General features: G+C 40.1%; 1 protein-coding gene across 3 annotated transcripts in view; it reads right to left on the reverse strand.

Annotated features, from left to right (window-relative positions):
* Positions 1-19,514, reverse strand: part of cachd1 (cache domain containing 1) — a 104,978-nt gene that overhangs the window by 26,317 nt on the left and 59,147 nt on the right. For all 3 annotated transcript variants that reach the window (XM_061778792.1, XM_061778793.1, XM_061778791.1), the window contains exons 3-4: positions 14,882-15,030; positions 4,981-5,087 (exon numbers count right to left, since the gene is read on the reverse strand). In XM_061778792.1, the coding sequence (XP_061634776.1) occupies positions 4,981-5,087; positions 14,882-15,030 (256 nt within the window). The remainder of the gene's footprint in view (positions 1-4,980; positions 5,088-14,881; positions 15,031-19,514) is intronic.

Here is a 19,514-nt window from a genome sequence, read left to right on the forward strand (position 1 = left end):
GAGGAGGAGTGAGGCGGCACAGTTAAAGAAAGTTTTGAGGCGTCGTTAATATGACGTAAGACAAGAAAACAACATTCAAGTATCACATGAGGACAAATCATACAAGGCTGCAATTCTTCTTTCTTGTATTCAATTTCATTTGCAATCTTTGCCAGCCAATAAGCAAAAAAACAAAACAACAACAAAAATCAACAACAACCACCATGTTAAGCCATAGTTATTTTAAAGATCAAATAATTACAAATTATTTCTAAATTTGTTAGTCAAATGCTTGTATTGTCCCGCTTCAAGGATACTCCATTTTGGTCAGTTTCTTCCTGAAATTGCTTCACAGAAAGATTTCTCTCATTTTGTGTGCCAAACCTCTTTTAGAACAAACGTTTATTGTGATCGTTAAACCACGAACATTTGGTATGTAGTATGTTCTTAGCTTTGGCGTATACTGCTCACTTGCAGTGCTTGACGATTTTTTGAATTCTGCATTTCTATTACGTCTTAATATATTAAGAAGAAATAAACATGTATGAGTGAGTTAAAAACGGTAACTAGTCATTGGAGAGAAGATTGCTGCATGTGTGTGATCTGGTCCTCTATGTACATCTCTATATACAGTAGAAAGTGAGTTGAATTTTCCCGAGAGGGATTATAATTAGCAAAATAAATTGACTGCGATTGGCTGTCGACCAGCTCAGGGTGTACCCCACCACTCGCCCAGAGTCAGCTGGGATAGGCTCAAGCACGCCCACGACCCTAGTGAGGCTAAGCAGTGTGGAAAATGAATGAATGAATAATAAATTGAATGAATTTTTATGAGCTCCATGTAAAAGTGATCACTGTGTATGTTTTTAAATCAAATCTGCACACTTTGCATCATGTTGGGATTGGTATTCAAATCTGCCGTGATCAAGCATAGGCCCCCATCATTCCGAAAATGTGATGTATTGTTTTTTTTGTGGCACTCGCAGTGTTTTCTATGGGCTGAAATATGTGCCAGCAGGAACTAAATTTGAATCATTTAGATTTGAATTTGAATTTCTACACTTGAATAATTGCATTTACAAACTGAATTTGAATTTATATCGCTTAATTTGAAACATTGCATTTAAAAACTGAATCTGAATAGTATAATTGAAAGTGAATTTATTAGTTTGAAACTGAATGCCTCATACGGCCAGAAAGAGATAAAAAGGTCACCCAGTCATTAAACTCCATGCCTTACTCCATTACATTCGCTTTCAAGTTTATTGGACTTCAGTTTCAAACTAATAAATTCAATTTCAAATTCTACTATTCAGATTCAGTCGTGATTTTAGGTTTAACCTTTTTGGTTAAATCCAAGTTTCAAACCTTAATAACATTGTAAATATATTTCCTATTTTCAAAAGGAAAATATTTCCTATTTGCCCAAATATACATATTTAACTGTGTAGTTAATAAAATGGAAGTGACAGAAAATGTGAGCCGTTATGGCGGGTCACAGTTACTTCACAAACTTATCCTCCTTTCTGTTTGACCTAATAGCCAAACAGGACCAAAAATAAATAAATAAATAAACCCCACAACAAAAAACAGACCTGGCCTGCTGTACATCCAAAAGTGTACAAATTTGGCTGAAACAGAAAAGTATTCAATAAAGTATTTGAAAAACCAGATTACTCACATAAAAGTTTTTGACGGGGGGTTTGTCGACTGTAAATTAGGGAAATGTTGTCCGAGTCTTAGAACGCCTAAAATTGCTCTTTTGAGAAATTTCAAAGGCGTAATTAAAACTAGGACATCTGTTCTACGTCATCATTAATGGTGTATATTGGTAAGGTCAAAAACTTGGATGCAGTGAAACACGGCAACCAGTATAGTATTTGTTCAGTATAGTAAGAGAGAATTGTTTTAATACATTTAAAATATAAAACCTTTTTTATATTTTATAAAAATATATATATTTTATAAAATATAAAACCAATAAGAGCCAATAGAAGAGCACTATCATAGATTCTGCCTTTATAAAGAACACTGGGTTACAAAAAAAAAAAAACATTTTTCCGAAGTTGTCTTATGTTTTTTTCAACTAACAATTTTGCATCGCTGAAACCGAAAATTATATCCCCCTCTCTTGTTCGGTCAGATTTTTAATGCAAAGTTGGTAACAGTTTATTAATCAAATGTTACAAACTTTGCTCACTGTAAATTGAACAGTACAATTTGATAAATACAAGTAATTATTGCTCAGTGACAGTTTTTTTTTTTTTAAATGTCTTTATGTCTCAAAGGTATTCTCTGTCAATTGACTGTTGTCGTACTAGAGCGGCTCTAACTATCGGACACAAATTCCTTGTGTGTTTTTGACATACTTGGCAAATAATGATGATTCTGATACTGATACCTGTAAATTTAATGTTATGTAATCATTGTTCAAAACTCAGGGAATGAGCCGCCGTTGATTTGAACCTCTAAAGGGAAAATACATGTACATGTATATAAAAACATGTGGCCATAGTTCAAAAAGTTGACCTGACTGAGCAAAACCAATGTGATATTTCGATTCAGCACATCAAAATTGCCCAAATCAGCTAAACAATCTTAGACAATCAATTTGTTGTTGACCAGTGTATTGCTCAGTTTGACTGACACGGTCAGACAACATTTTATTGTAATTGTACTTGGCAATAATAAAGAACTGTATCACTGTCTCAAGAGTGTGTAGTATAGTATAGTTTATTACTGAGAGGCAAAATAGTGGCAAGCAGGATGGGGTGAAGTTTTACACCAGTATAAACTGTAACTACTATAAAAAGAATTATAATACACAAATATACCAAAAGAATTTCCCATTAGATGTTTCAGCTGTACCAAGCTAAATGTATATTGTAATGAGTTTACAACATGACGCAGCAAATTCAGTGGCATACAATGACCTCTTATAAGCACAGAGCAACAATTCTTTATATTATAATTGTGGACTGCAGAAAACGAAACATCTAACTTTATTAGACAAGTGGGAGAAATCTATGCTTTTTGGCCAATACAGCTTATAATTTTAATTGACTGCTGCTAGGGACACACACAAGATTAATTTAGTGTTGACATACAGTACAATTCACATACCAAAACATTGGATGAGGAATGAGAATAAGATGGTAGAAGAGAGATAAATAGAAGTGAAAAGATGGTTTTAATCATAGAGCATTGTGACCTAGTCCTCTTCAATCTAGCGTCCTTTCAATGTGCTGCTATTGTATCTGTATTAACGTGTTTTTGCTAGTTTTTTTTTTTTTTTATGCCGTCTTCATTCATGGTTCGCTACCATCATCAGTCCTGCCTTCCCTCTGTAGCAGATTGCTTACACTGGACTGAGACAAATGGCAGAAGATAAATACGATGAGAGCACAAGGAAGGTCAAGCAGAACTCAGCAGAGGGAAGAGGAGTTTGGGTAAATTGAACGTAGCGTGGGAGACTTAAAAGAAAAACACAAGCCTGCTAATGGTGACGGGCTCTGAATGATTATCTGGGAGAAGAGCAGCCTTGTGTGTCTGGGGAAAATATGCAGCAGAGGAGAAACAGATCCAAATGTGACAAAAATGGGAACAAGGGGGATACCACCAAAACAGCCTCCCTGTGGTGCAGAGCTCAAAGGTTTGGTATGGTCCTAGGTTCCTAACCCCGTCATTAAAATTCTTTTAACTACAGTGGAATCTTAAAATAGGACGTACAATTTGCAAGACAACACTTTCAAGGGAAGTTTCAAACATCACATAAAAACTTAAGAGTTGAATCACTGTCGCAGATGATGTGAGGCATCCAACCTCAGTTCAGCAACCACCTAATGCAGGGGTGACCAACACACGGCCCGCTAAGGGGTACATTCCAGCCCGCAGGATGAATTTGAAGGTTTAAAAAAAAAAAAAGAAATTTTGAAAATTATTTGTCTGTAAAAAATGGAATGGTAATAATTCCTAGGTTTTAAGTTGATTCACTTTTAAAGTGCAATACTACAGTTTTCTGTTCCAAACACCTGTGACTTAAAAATGTGTGCCTTAAAATACAATCACAGTGATCAGTTATTATGTGCACATTGTGGATGACAAACTGAAGCAAAATATTCAAGAAATTTGAGGTTGTTTTTTAAAAAGATTAAAAAAGATTTCATTAAATATAAAGGTTTTCCTAATGTATTTGATTTATTTTGCATTCAAACAATGGGAAAACATATTAGTTATTATTATATCAGGTACGGTAGGATTTTAGTGGTCTGGCCCTTTTAACATTAAATTAGTCTTTATGTGGCCTCTGAACTACAATGAATCTGACACCCCTGATCTAATGGATCAAATCTGCATAATTACATGGTTTTCAATGTTTAGATAACATGATCAAGACATGATCAACAATAACACAATCCAAAAAAAAAATCAGCTTTCATGCACGTTTTCAAAAGTTTTCCATAATGAACAGCCAAAGAACGATTTTAGTTGGTTATAAGGTAAAAAGGGCCTCATGTAAAGGTCTATTAAGACCAGTAGAATACACAAATATAAAGGATCTCTAACAATGGCACAACAACCTGCATGTTTGTGAATATACCATTTCATCGTCACACACTGTTGGCAAAAATGATAATCACCAGCTTCCGCATTTAACCTGCTAATTCACATTTCAGTGAGGACACAGGCAAAGGACAGAGAGACGTTAACAAGTGGCACAAATCGTTAACATCAGAGAGTGTTCAAAGGCGAAGAAAGTGAATTTGATGTCAGGCTGTAAAATAAGTGTATCTAAATAAAGTGTGTTGAACAGGAGAAGAAATTGGAACGTATTCAAACATCCTCTCTGACACACAAAGCTCATTATTATGTCAAACTCTACATTACACGAAATTTGCGCATATCCCTAAATGAAAGAAAAGACAAGTTGTGAAGAAGCATGCATACCTCCACAAAGGCCGGTGCAAGAAAACAACTCGGTAGCATGTGCAACAAACACACCTGAGTTGAGGTCTCTTCCGGGGTTGAAAGCTCGGCTGTTGACGGTGGGCGAGAGTCTGTCGCAGCAGATGGTCTTAGACACATTGGTGTTGAAATTTCCATCAAACCTAATAGAGGGACAAAGAGGCACAACATTTAAGGCTTAATGGAAGCCGTCCAAAACCACTTGTTGGAGGATCAGCTCTGGCTTCTCTCTCAGCACCAACAGGTTTACTGCTCTAGACTTTTACATCCAATAAAACTCAACTCACAGGTATTGCATGTACCCCCGACTGTGTGCTAATGTGCATGTGTTAGGATTTTGATATCGCTATTGGCTTGAATCATAAGAAAAAAAGTTTGTTGTGAATTAAATGAAATTAAAGAAAACATCTGGTGAAAAGTTATACCCTGTTTTTTTTTTTTTATTTTAGCTACATTCATCTGTTACCCAGACCGCTTATTAAAGTCGGATTTATGACTTGTTGGGAATAACATTTTCCATGGAAAACTGCCCAAAATGTGTTTTCCCCAACAAAGCGATGTTTCTTGAATACATAAGACTAGTACTATTGAAGGGCTCTTCATGTAATGAAGTAATTGAAATCACATGTCAGAAGGCTCATTGTGAAGCATGTATATGAAAGAATTGAAATCTGATTCTCCTTATTGACAATGTTTTTTAATTACTGCATGTTGATATCGCACCAGTAATGGTGTGATGTGATATAACATTCTATTTGCATATTGATTATCCTATCCGATAACAGGATTACTATAAACTATTGTGTAATGATATACCGTAATTTCTCATGTGTAATACACTCTCAAATATAATGCGCACCCCCAAAATTGATTCCAGAAATCACGGAAACCCATCTTCTTATTTATAATGCACACCCATGACTTCATATCCATTTATATATGTATATGCAATAAATATATGTATCACCTTATTGACTAACTGACTTAAAAATAGCATTTTAACAACTAGACAACAGCACTAGGTACCCTCGGACATCCACTGATAGTAAGCCGCCATGACGACGTCAACTAAGACATTGGCTCACTGTCAGAGGATGTCCCATCAGAGGATACTCTATTATTTGGTGGAATAATTGATACGATAATCAAATGTGATAAGATTAGATAGCCCCAAAGGTAAGATGATTATTACGATCAAAGTGTTCCAATTAACCACAGCGCACCACAGTATACTACTGAAAAGACATAACAACACACTAACCTAAAATGTTATATTGTGCCACAATTTGAAATTACAACCCCAATTCCAATGAAGTTGGGACGTTGTGTTAAAAATAAATAAAAACAGAATACAATGATTTGCAAATCATGTTCGACCTATATTGAATTGAATGCACCACAAAGAGAATATATTTAATGTTCAAACTGATAAACGTTATTGTTTTTAGCAAACAATCATTAACTTAGAATTTTATGGCTGCAACACGTTCCAAAAAAGCTGGGACAGGGTCATGTTTACCACTGTGTTACATCACCTTTTCTTTTAACAACATTCAATAAATGTTTGGGAACTGAGGACACTAATTGTTGAAGCTTTGTAGGTAGAATTCTTACCCATTCTTGCTTGATGTACAGCTTCAGCTTGTTTTCGTATTTTACGCTTCATAATGTGGCACACATTTTCAATGGGAGACAGGTCTGGACTGCAGGCAGGCCAGTCTAGTACCCGTACTCTTTTACTACGAAGCCACACTGTTGTAACACGTGCAGAATGTGGTTTGGAATTGTCTTGCTGAAATAAGGAGGGGGCGTCCATGAAAAAGACCTTGCTTGGATGGCAGCATATGTTTCTCCAAAACCTGTATGTACCTTTCAGCATTAATGGTGCCTTCACAGATGTGTCAGTTACCCATGCCATTGGCACTAACACAGCCCCATACCATCACAGATGCTGGCTTTTGAACTTTGCGTCCATAACAGTCCGGATGGTTCTTTTCCTCTTTGGCTCGGAGGACACGACGTCCACAATTTCCCAAAACGATTTGAAATGTGGACTCGTCGGACCACAGAACATTTTTCTACTTTGCATCTTAGATGAGCTTGGGCCCAGAGAAGCCGACGCCGTTTCTGGGTGTTGTTGTTATCATGGCTTTTTCTTTGCATAGTAGAGTTTCAAGTTTCAAGTACTTACGGATGGAGCGCCGAACTGAATTTACTGACATTGGTTTTCTGAAGTGTTCCTGAGCCCATATTGTGATATCCTTCACACATTGATGTCGGTTTTTGACGCAGTGCCGCCTGAGGTATCGAAGGTCACGGGCATTCAATGTTGGTTTTCGGCCTTGCCGCTTACATGCAGTGATTTCTCCAGATTCTCTGGACCTTTTGATGATATTATGGACCGTAGATGATGAAATCCCTAAATTCCTTGCAATTGTACGTTGAGGAACATTGTCAAACTGTTGGACTATTTTCTCACGCACTTGTTCACAAAGAGGTGAACCTCGCCCCATCTTTGCTTGTGAATGACTGAGCAATTCAGGGAAGCTCCTTTTATACGCAATCACCCGTGGGAGGGGCCATAGGGGTCAGGTGCAGTGTGAGCTGGCGGGGGGCGAAGGCGGAGACCTTGGCGAACCGATCCCCGGCTACAGAATCTGGCTCTGGGGACGTGGAATATCACCTTTCTGGCAGGGAAGGAGCCTGAGCTGGTCTGTGAGGTCGAGAAGTTCCGACTAGATATAGTCGGATTCGCCTCCACACACGGCTTGGACTCTGGTACCAGTCCACTTGAGAGGGGTTGGACTCTCTTCCACTCTGGAGTTGCCTATGGTGAGAGGCGCTGAGCAGGTGTGGGTATACTTATTGCCCACCGACTCAGCGCCTGTACATTGGGGGTTCACCCCAGTGGACGAGAGGGTAGCCTTCCTCCGCCTTTGGGTGGGGGGACGGGTCCTGACTGTTGTTTGTGCCTATGCACCAAACAGCAGTTCAGAGTACCCACCCATTTTGGAGTCCTTGGAGGGGTTGCTGGGGTCTCCATCATTCTGCTGGGGGACCTTCAATGCTCATGTGGGCAATGACAGTGAGACCTGGAAGGGCTGTGGAACAGTGGACCAGCTCTACACCCTCGGGAGGGTCCTCGAGGGTGCTTGGGAGTTCGCCTAACCAGTCTGCATGTGTTTTGTGGACTTGGAGAAGGCGTTCAACCATGTCCCTCGGGGAGTCTTGTGGGGGGTGCTTCAGGAGTATGGGGTGCCGAACCCCCTGATACGGGCTGTTCGGTCCCTGTACGACCGGTGTCAGAGTTTGGTCCGCATTGCCGGCAGTAAGTCGGACTCGTTTCCGGTAAGGGTCAGACTCATGATTCTGTTCATAACTTTTACAGACAGAATTTCTAGGCGCAGCCGAGGCGTAGAGGGGGTCCGGTTTGGTGGGCTCAGTATTGCATCTCTGCTTTTTGCAGATGATGTGGTTCTGTTGGGTTCATCAAGACGTGATCTCCAACTCTCACTGGAGCAGTTCGCAGCCAAGTGTGAAGCGGCTGGGATGAGAATCAGCACCTCCAAATCTGAGACCATGATCCTCAGTCGGAAAAGGAGTGGAGGAGTTCAAATATCTTCGTCTTGTTCACAAGTGAGGGAAGAATGGAACGGGAGATCGACAGGCAGTGCAGCGTCTGCAGTTCTGCGGACTTTGTATCGGTCCGTTGTGGTGAAGAAGGAAGTAAGCCAAAAGGCGAAGCTCTCAATTTACCGGTCGATCTACGTTTCTACCCTCACCTATGGTCACGAGCTGTGGGTCATGACCGAAAGAACAAGATCCCGGATACAAGCGGCCGAAATGAGTTTCCTCCGCAGGGTATCCGGGCTCTCCCTTAAGAGATAGGTGGTTGAGAGGAGCGAGATGAGGTGGCTCGCGGCATCTGTTTAGGATGCCTCCTGGACGCCTCCCTGGTGAGGTGTTCCGAGCATGTCCCACCGGGAGGAGACCCCGGGGACGACCCAGGACACACTGGAGAGACTACGTCTCTCGGCTTGCCTGGGAACGCCTTGGGATCCCCTCGGAAGAGCTGGAGGAATTGGCTGGGGAGAGGGAAGTCAGGCCTTCCCTACTAAAGCTACTGCCCCCTCGACCAGACCTCGGATAAGCGACAGAAAATGGCTGGATGGATGAAAATTTTAATTAAACAACTAATATAACAGCGTTTCAAGTATAATATTGATCTCTGAGAGGCAGACTGTCATGACTTGTGAGTAGGACACAACTACAGTGCCTTCTCTCTATTCTGTTTCCTAGAGAAGTGAAGGGGGGCAAAAAAAAAAAAAAACGGCAACAGAGGGACAGAAAGGCGGTCATTGGTGCAGACACAACAGTAGGCGAGGTAGTAATCAGCCCATGAGAATACACAACTACATGCACCTAAGTATTCAAGATTTGATAATAATGTGTTGTGGTCAGTATATCTTTAAACACAGTTTCAAGCAAACCCCTTACGAATGGCTGATCCTAATTCAAAGCATTAAATTCCGATAAATATGCATTTTTTTCAGATTACTTTTATGTCTTGTTTGTGTGTGTTAACACTAAGAAAATGCTTTACACAGCTCGTATCTCTGGAATTAAGGGCTGACAAAGGGGGAGGTATGCAGAGAAGCATCCTGTTCTGCACTGCACCAAGACTGCAAGCTTTGATCCTTCCATCGCTTCAGTCCGACTAAAACTCCCCCGCCCCCAGCTCAGCAACACACACATGCACACATAAAACACATCCGCTACACACTTATTGGCTCCCTCTGCTAGCCGACCTAGCCTTGGCCCAGTTTGATTGGCAGGTGCTGTGATGTACAGCTTGCGTTTGTACTTCACTCATTTAGTGTCCCATAAGGCCAAAGTCATTACTATTCTCCTTAAATCTGGTTTGCATAGAAGCGGTGGGCAGGACGCTCAGCAAAATGTGCAGCAGATAAAAAATACATTTGCAGCTGCTTTGAATTCAACATCAAGAGCGAGCGAGCGAGCAAGCGAGAGAGAAAGAGAGCGAGATAGAGAAAGAGAGCGAGAGAGAGAGAACGACTTCCATTCTGATCAGGAATCTTAATGACAGCAAAAAGCAAATATCTATTTTTGACTCGCCAGACAAGAGCACTGAAATATTCCAGCACAGTTTTCTTGGCACAATATGAAATTTAATTGTGTTAAATTGCCATTGAATGTTACAAAACAATTTCAGAATCCTTGAGTTTTTTTCTTACTTTAGCATGTAAATGTAAAATTGATTACCATATACACCTGCCCTGAAGGGGGAATGTTCTCGATGCACTAATTAGATATAAGCCTGAAGATGTACAAGGTAGTGAGCACCAGCGACTGACTGGCACATTTCTTTAAGAATTCAGACTGACTGGGCCTCTTTTCAGGGGACTAAATGAACAACAAGAGGGTATATTTTTTAAGCAGAATCTACTCACAAAAATAGTCAGATGTCTCCGCGTGATAGTAAACATTTCCTCCATATTGTATAATCCATTAAATAAATATATATATATACATATACATATATATATATATATATATATATATATATATAATCCATTAGATTAAACTGAACCCACAGAGGGGACCATCAAAAATTGCTGGGAGTAAATTTCTATTGAAGAGGCACACTGTTGCGACCAGAGCCCAGATCAAAACGAATGTGGATTTTCAATCCTTCAAAGCACAGCAGTGGCTTAGTCAAAGGAGGAGGTTTGTGGAAACAGCTACAATACAGTGAGTACGGTAAGTTTTCAGACCTCCTTAAATTTCTCACTTTTTGTTATATTGCAGCCATTTCTTAAAATTATTTAAATTCATTTGTTTCCTCATTAATGTACACACATCACCCCATATTGACAGAAAAAAAACTTAATTGTTGAAATTTTTGCTGATTTATTAAAAAAGAAAAACTGAAATATCACACAGCCATAAGTATTCAGACCCTTTGCTGTGACACTCATATTTAACTCGGGTGTTGTACATTTCTTCTGATCATTCTTAAAATGGTTCTACACCTTCATTGGAGTCCAGCTGTGTTTGATTATATGATTGGACTAGGAAAGCCACACCTCTGTCTATATAAGACCTTACAGCGCACAGTGAATGTCAGAGCAAATGAGAATCATGAGGTCAAAGGAACTGCCTGAAGAGCTCAGAGACAGAATTGTGGCAAGGCACAAATGTGGCTAAGGTTACAAAGAAAGTTATGCTGCACATAAGGTTCCTAAGAGCACAGTGGCCTCCATAATCCTGAAATGGAAGACATTTGGGACGATCAGAACCCTTCCTAGAGCTGGCCGTGCGGCTAAACTGAGCAATCGCGGGAGAAGAGCCTTGGTGAGAGAGGTAAAGAAGAATCCAAAGATCACTGTGGGTGAGCTCCAGAGATGCAGTCGGGAGATGGGAGAAAGTTCTACAAAGTCAACCATCACTGCAGCCCTCCACCAGTCGGGGCTTTATGGCAGAGTGGCCCGACGGAAGCCTCTCCTCAGTGCAAGACACATGAAAGCTCGCATAGATTTTGCTAAAAAAACACCTTAAGTACTCCAAGATGGTGAGAAATAACTTTCTGTGGTCTGATGAGATCATGATAGAAATTGTTGGCCTTAATTCTAAGTGGCATGTGTGGAGAAAACCAGGCACTGCTGATCACCTGTCCAAAACAGTCCCAACAGTGAAGCATGGTGGTGGCAGTATCATGCTATGGGTATGTTTTTCAGCTGCAGGGACAGGGAGACTGGTTGCAATCGAAGAAAAGATGAATGCGACCAAGTACAGAGATATCCTGGACGAAAACCTTCTCCAGATTGCTCAGAACCTCAGATTGGGCCGAAGGTTCACCTTAAAAAAAAGACAATGACAGTAAGCGCACAGCTAAAATAACGAAGGAGTGGCTTCAGAACAACTCTGTGACTGTTTTTGAATGGCCCAGCCAGAGCCCTGACCTAAACCCAATTGAGCATCTCTGGAAAGACCTGAAAATGGCTGCCCACCGTCCAACCTGACAGAACTGGAGAGGCTCTGCAAAGAGGAATGGCAGATGATCCCCAAATCCAGGTGTGAAAAACGTGTTGCATCATTCCCAAAAGACTCATGGCTGTATTTGCTCAGAAGGGTGCTTCTACTAAATACTGAACAAAAAATGTCGGTTCTCAGTTTCACCTCGTGCCTTGTCCTCCAGCCGCGAAGAAGAAGGGGCGAAAAACAACAAAACGATCATGTGCTTGTGCCCAAAAGGCGGCGGCGGAGAACAAAGGTGTGTCTTAACTTTGTTAAATTAATGACCAGACGCCTCAGTGCAACACTTGGAATAAGATTACATTGTGCAAAGGAGCCTTTCACGATGTCTGACGCGCTCCGAGGCTCAGCCTACACCGTGCGGCGCTTCAGTGAAGTCAACTCTCGGCAACATTGAGACACCCAACAAGGTAAACGGTTGCTTTCACTTTTGCACTGATGGTTTTTAGCATTTATTTTAGTCTTCAAACCAACGTAAATGCCGATGACCCAAAAATTAAAAACGATTAAAAAAAAGAATACAAATTTTAATAAAAAGAAAAGCTTAATTTAACATTGGGCTAAAACTTTGCCGTAGCAACTTTTTACATCACAATGAATTTGGACAAAATTCACATAAACGTCTCACAGTAAAATAGTAATAAATAAAATAGTAGTATCACAAACACAAACCTTGTGCCTCATCGGTGGGTAGGGAAAGGAATCAGCGTTTTATAGCATTTGGTTCCATCCATTTAAAAAAATAAATCACCGGTACCATGTGAGCTTACTTTTTGTGCCAAAATACTGAGTTCTGGTGCGTACCCTTCAAAATAAAAGGCTACTAGCTTAAAACAGGAAGTCAAGTTACAACTTGCACATATAAACCATTTGACGTGACGAAACAGTCCCAAATAACTATTTTAACAATGCTATATTTAACTTTTAGCTGAAAGATTAATTAATGAATATTAAGTCTATTGGGTTAGTTCCACACACATTGCCTTTTAGTTCATAGACTTGATATTGATACTGGTTAATGGAAAATGGATGTTCATAATTTGGACACCTTTGATTTAAACCAAGCAAACTTTTTTGACCCAGCCCCCTAAAAGAATCAGAATTGAGAATCGTTTGGAACCGTAATCGGAACCGGAATCACTCAAATTCTCAAATCTTCATCTAAAATTATAGCCTGCTAGGTAACTGATACAAACACATTGGCTCTCCCGCTAAACTCATCTAACAGAGACTTCCAAACATAGAAGCTTAACACTGAAAGAGTATCACCTTCTTTTGCCCACACCATGCTGTTTTTTTTTTTGTTGGTGTTTTTTAGTTTTGGTCGACGCATAGTGTGTTGAATAAATTAACAAATTATTGTCTCAATTACAACGACAAAATACAAACACCAAAAGCTGGGAGAGCTCTTTCAAGGATAACCTATGAATAAATAAAATATGAAATCTTTAAGTCTTGCAATGATTTTCTCGTGTGACACAGAAATAACCATCACGCGTAAATCCCAGCAATATTTAAAATGTATTCGTCGTATTCTTAAATCACTATTAAAATCATTATTCAACACACAGCGCTATTGTGAATTTTAATTGCATAACCGCCCCCACCCAAAAATAATAATAAAAAAATGCATTGTGCAAATTTGGAAGCTGCTCTGATGTGCAAAACTAAGGAAGTGAGCACACGCATCTCCCATATCTCACAATACTGCACAAACCAGGAAAAATGAAAGCGTTTGGCCTTTTTCCTCCCCCAAGGATTCTGCTTTGAAGTTTTTGGACCTATCGCACTCAATGCGTCATCCTGCAATGTCCAACCTACCTCCTCCGGTGACTAAGTTCCCACATCATTCCTACCCAGGCCCTCCTCCATTTCTTGCTTCTATTTTTTCATCTTGACTGTCTCCAAAAGGATGTAAATCTGTGGCTTAAGGAGTGGACACAGAGCTACATAAATATAAACTCTAGTCTGTGGAGCATGTATGTGCTCTATGTCGTGCATACTTTTGCTACAGGTGGCCATTTGGTCATGAGCCAGGTTGCCTCCCCCCTACAGGACTAAGATGACCTTGCAGCAAGTCAAGTTTGCACTGCAAAAGCAAACATTCAGAGAGCAATAACGGCTTACGGGGAGACGAGGGAAGAAGACGGTAATGGCGAGTGAGAGGGATGAAAGCAGGGGACAGCTACACTGCTGAAGATTATATGTGAAAGCAGCATTCCTCCTTTGCTTGATTTTCAACTTGGTTTTAACCCCCTGGAATACGTGATTGGCTAAAACGGTGTATATTCAGTGTAACTGTACCCTGGGGCAAATTACTAGCAGTATTAGTGCTATAATGCTAAATGCAGATATACTCAGACACCATGAGAGCTTTTTCTGTTCTTGAAACAATCCCCATTTTCACGAACCATCAAAAAAGACGGTAGTGTATGCACGCCAAGCAAGTAGTTGTTGATGTGCAGGCCTAAAGAAACACTACATACATGCATACCAACAAGCATGAATGCAACAACAGCCCTTCATTTCAGCATTTCAGATTGGAAAAGTCAGGTCTGACGTCAAATTCTTCCAGTTGAAAGTAAAACAACAACAACAATAACAAAAACGCGAGTGACTCTGGCTGACAACGGCGATACACGTCTAGGATTAGATGGCAATTAAAAGTTGATATTCTGAAGCAGCATTATCGATGACTGATTTCAGAATGGCATGTACATTAAACAGTCCTTCAGTTATGTTTATGTTGAAATTAAAAGTAGTATATTATTACAATTTCAGAAGTGACTTTGCAGACAAAACATATTCTGGAGAGATATTCAAGTGGGAGAACATCATGACAGATAAGGCAAGATAGTGAAATAACACAATTGTTACTCACTCCATCATAGATGTTGGTATGGAGCAGCAGTCCTGTATTGCAGTGAGAGGAGAGGTGAGGTGAGCAGTGTACGAGGCCTCCACCACCTGTTTGTTCCTGTTCACCACGTCAAGGTAGCGGTTAAACTTCTCCCGAATCTTCTTGGCTAGCTGCACAAAGAGAACACAGTCATGTTACAATCAATACAAGCTTCAACAAAGAGTCTGCAACTTTTGAGTTGAATTAGATAGGTTTGCATATAGTAAACACACAGGGCCCTATATATGTGAACAATACTTCCCTGTTCCAGCACACATCCATTTTAAATTGACACAGACGTTGGATAATCCAAGTTAATGGTGAAGGGACTGTTAAGTTACTTACAATTTTTACAATGAAGCAGTTCACTTTTTCATACACCTGCATCACAGTTTAAAAGTGTGTTGCTTTAAGTAGACCCGCCCTCAGCAACCCTCGTTTTCTACTCCCTTAATGGAGACGGACGTATTCAGGAAAATTGACTTTTGAAAATGGGAAAAATGCATAATGTCTCCAAAATGCCACGCCTCTGTAATGCACCATCACCATCCAATAGTCAATTTAAGTGTTATTCAGTCTTACTATGCATATAGTGGTTACCTTAGTAGTGTAGTATGAGTATTACGCAGGTTAAAATGATAATTAAAACAACCTGTATAGGTAATAAAGGGTTTATGATAGGGACGTGTGATTCTGTAGCTATTTCATCCATCCAACTATCCATCCATCTACCCATCCATCCACATCTATTCTCTAAACCTCAGTAGTAGATCCTCAGTAGGATCGTGGGTGTGCTGCAGCCTATACCAGCTAACTTTGGTGAGAGGCATGAGTAGGGCTGTCACTGTCGACTCTTTTTAAAATCGATTATCCTATAGATATTGTGTTGACTGACCGAGTAATACCCCCTAAAAAAAAATCCCTTTAATTTTTGAGAGTTGGAATTGTATCCTTTACATACATTTGTACTGAGTGTATGATATAAATGTGTTGTGCAGAATGTGAGTTGAAGTAAATTAATTTAAGTACAGTACTGTTTTATTACTAATTATCTGTATATAGCTTGTGTCATTGTCTGCAGGCAAACAAACACAAGACAGCAGTACGTTCTAACTAGCGATGGTAGGGTTACAGTACGCTCTAAGTTATAACTATTGATTGTTGGGTATATTACATTGGCCAATAAGTATTAAAATAACAACAACAGGATATCTTAGTATGCTGCAAAGCTCGTCCAGCCTGCGTGTAAATGTGCTATTCCTAGATGGCGTATTAGGTCACCTCTGCATTTGCAATAATTGCAACCACTTAATTTTAGTCCTTTTTGGTTTAAAGTTATTCCAACACTTGGACATCCTCGGTCGACAGCAGTGTATTTCAGCAGTGGTCCCAAGTTCCCAACCACAGATATGAAGGCTAGATACGCCAGCGCCCGGTAGAAACTCGACTGTTGTGCCTACGTGAGAGCCATGTTTGGGAGGTCACGACGTCGTGTGCGTCTGAAACAAATGTCCGTGCAAAAACATGGACAGTAACCAAACATGTTTCCAGTCGGCGCAATTTTGTTCCTGGCGTTGTAAATATGCGTTTAATCCTAATTTGCATTGCTTCGAGGCACAGATTTTTGCGTCAACCAATTTTTGGGGTTGACTTAGCCGATTCTTTTGCAGTGGTGTGAAAAAGTGTTTGCCCCTTCCTGACTTCTTATTTTTTTGCATGTTTGTCACACTCAAATGTTTCCATCAAACAATTTGAAATATTACTCAAAGACAACACAAGTAAACACAAAACTCAGTTTTTAAATGAACGTTTTCATTATTTAGGGAGAAAACAAATCCAAACTTAAATGGCCCTGTGTATAAAAGTGATTGCCCCCTAAACCTAATAACTGGTTGGGCAAACCTTAGCAGCAACAATTGCAATCAAGCATTTGTGATAACTTGCAATAAGTCTCTTACAGCGCTGTGTAGGAATTTTGACCCATTCGTCTTTGCAGAATTGTTGTAATTCAGCCAAATTGGACGGATTTTGAGCATGTACTGCTTTTTCAAAGTCATGCCACAGCATCTCAATAGGATTCAGGTCAGGACTTTGAGGAGGCCACTCCAAAGTCTTCATTTTGTTTTTCTTCGGCCATTCAAAGGTGGACTTGCTGGTGTGCTTTGGATCATTGTCCTGCTGCAGAACCCAAGTTCGTTTCAGCTTGAGGTCACAAACCGGACATTCTCCTTCAGGATTTTTTGGTAGACAGCAGAATTCATGGTTCCATTTATCACAGCCTTCCAGTCTTCCAGGTCCTGAAGTAGCAAAACAGACCCAGACCATCACACTACCACCACCATATTTTACTGATGGTATGATGTTCTTTTTCTTAAATGCGGTTTTACTTTTACGCTAGATGGAATGGGACACACACCTTCCAAAAACTCTGTCTCGTCAGACAGAGTATTTTCCCAAAAGTATTGGTGATCATCTAGATGTCCTCTGGCAAAATTGAGATGAGCCTTATTGTTGTTTTTCATCTTTTTGCCCAGTCTCTTTCTTATGGTGGAGTCATGAACACTGACCATAACTGAGGCAGGTGACGACAGCAGTTATTTGGATGTTGTTGTGGGGTCTTTTGTGACCTCTTGGATGAGTCGTCGCTGCGCTCTTGGGGTAATTTTGGTTGTCCGGCCACTCCTGGGAAGGTTCGCCACTGTTCTATGTTTTCGCCATTTGTGGATAATGGCCGTCACTGTGGTTTGTTGGAGTCCCAAAGCTTTAGAAATGGCTTCAGTTTATAACCTTTTCCAAACTAACAGATCAATTACTTTCTCATTTGTTTCAGAATGTCTTTAGATCTCGACATGATCTCTAGCTTTTGATGCTGTTTTGGTCTATTTCACTTTGTCAGGCAGGTCATATTTAAGTGATTTCTTGATTGAGAACAGGTGTGGCAGTATCAAGTCGGGGTGTCAGTAGAGAAAGTGAACTCAGGTATGATAAACCACAGTTTTGTTTTAACGAGGGGGAATCACTTTTTTTTTATACACAGGGTCACAAAAAATGTAAAAACTGCATTTTGTGTTAACTTGTGTTGTCTTTGACTAATATTTGAATTGGTTTGATGATGGGAAACATTTAAGTGTGACAAACATGCAAAAAAATAAGAAATCATGAAGGGGGCAAACACTTTTTCACACCACTGAATGGGCAATGTAGAGTCTTCACTTAACCTATAAAGCATTTTTTTGGAATGTGGGAGGAAAGTGGAGTACACGGAGAAAACTCATGCAAGTACAGGGAGGACATGCAAACTCCACACAGAAAGGCAGGATTTGAACACGGGACCTCAGAACTGTGAGACGGATGTGGTAACAAGTCGTGCACCGTGCCACCTGGAACTATTTCATGTTCCCTTATTTAAAAAAACTAAGTTCAAATCTGAGGTTTAGAGGATCCAATGTAGACATGCTAACGTTTTTTTTTTTTTTCATTTTTAATTTAAAAATCTATTTTTAAACTTGCCTATTCTATTGTGACTATGAATTAGGTTCAACATCAAAATTGTTTTGTGGAGGCGGGGGGGAATGAAAATTTTTTTAAAAAAATCACCATTTGTGGATGCAGGTGGTCAACCAAATAACTGAAAAGATAACTTTTACTCTAAAATTAATATTATTAAAACCTTTGGGAAACAGACAAAAAAAAGAAAAAAAAAAGGGATCATCACTTAAAAGCAAGGTATACATATAATAAAGGGGCTAATCCTCCAGTTGAGGCTCAAGCTAGAGAGTGAGATTGAATGAAAATAACCCTTACTTCCACAGTAACTCAAGCCCTTTGTTTGGATCCAATAATTACATGCCAGCAAAAGTGGTGTAAGTGCTGTGATTTGAAAGAGGAACAGGAAACTGCTATGCAACGCACTGACGACTTGCCCACCTAATCAAGCCACCATTAAATTCTGTCAGGGGTTTAATAGCAACCTCATGCACAGCCCACAATTACTTCTACTGTAACACAAACACAGTTACACATTCATACATACTGTTCCTGAGATGTGTACTCACACATAGACAAAGTTAACAAAAACATGTTATGTACTAACATACATCTGTTGCACCATAGTAATTAGCGGCAATGAACTTACTATAAAAAAGAAAAATGGGCCAGTGTTCAGCTGGGAAGTGTTTCCATAGTTGGGGGGAGGGACTGACTAGTAGAGAGCGTAAACTCCACTTTTAACAGACTGACTTAAGAGAAACCAGAAGCTTTGAGCATGTGGGCTAGAACTTGGATTACAGGTTGCCTCAGCGCAGGCAAAGAAAGCCATTTCAACCTGCGCTCTACACTTTAACCACACTGTTGCAAACACGAAGCTCCTCTTTCCTCACTGTCACCGACCCGACCAGTGTAAGGGATTGCAAAACCCAGGGTTCGTTGCAGCCACACACTGGTCCGGTGTGCACTGTGAAGTTTCACACTGAGGATTTTGATGACTACCAGACAGCATTCAACCACAGCCACTGGCAGCTGTGCTGATGCGACACTGACTCTTATTTTGGACAGCACTACTACTTCTTTTCCTTTCGGCTTGTGCCTTTAGGGGTCGTCATCCTTTTCCATATAA

This window comes from Phyllopteryx taeniolatus, chromosome 7 (genome assembly GCF_024500385.1).
Source record: "Phyllopteryx taeniolatus isolate TA_2022b chromosome 7, UOR_Ptae_1.2, whole genome shotgun sequence".
In the NCBI taxonomy this organism is placed as follows: domain Eukaryota; kingdom Metazoa; phylum Chordata; class Actinopteri; order Syngnathiformes; family Syngnathidae; genus Phyllopteryx; species Phyllopteryx taeniolatus.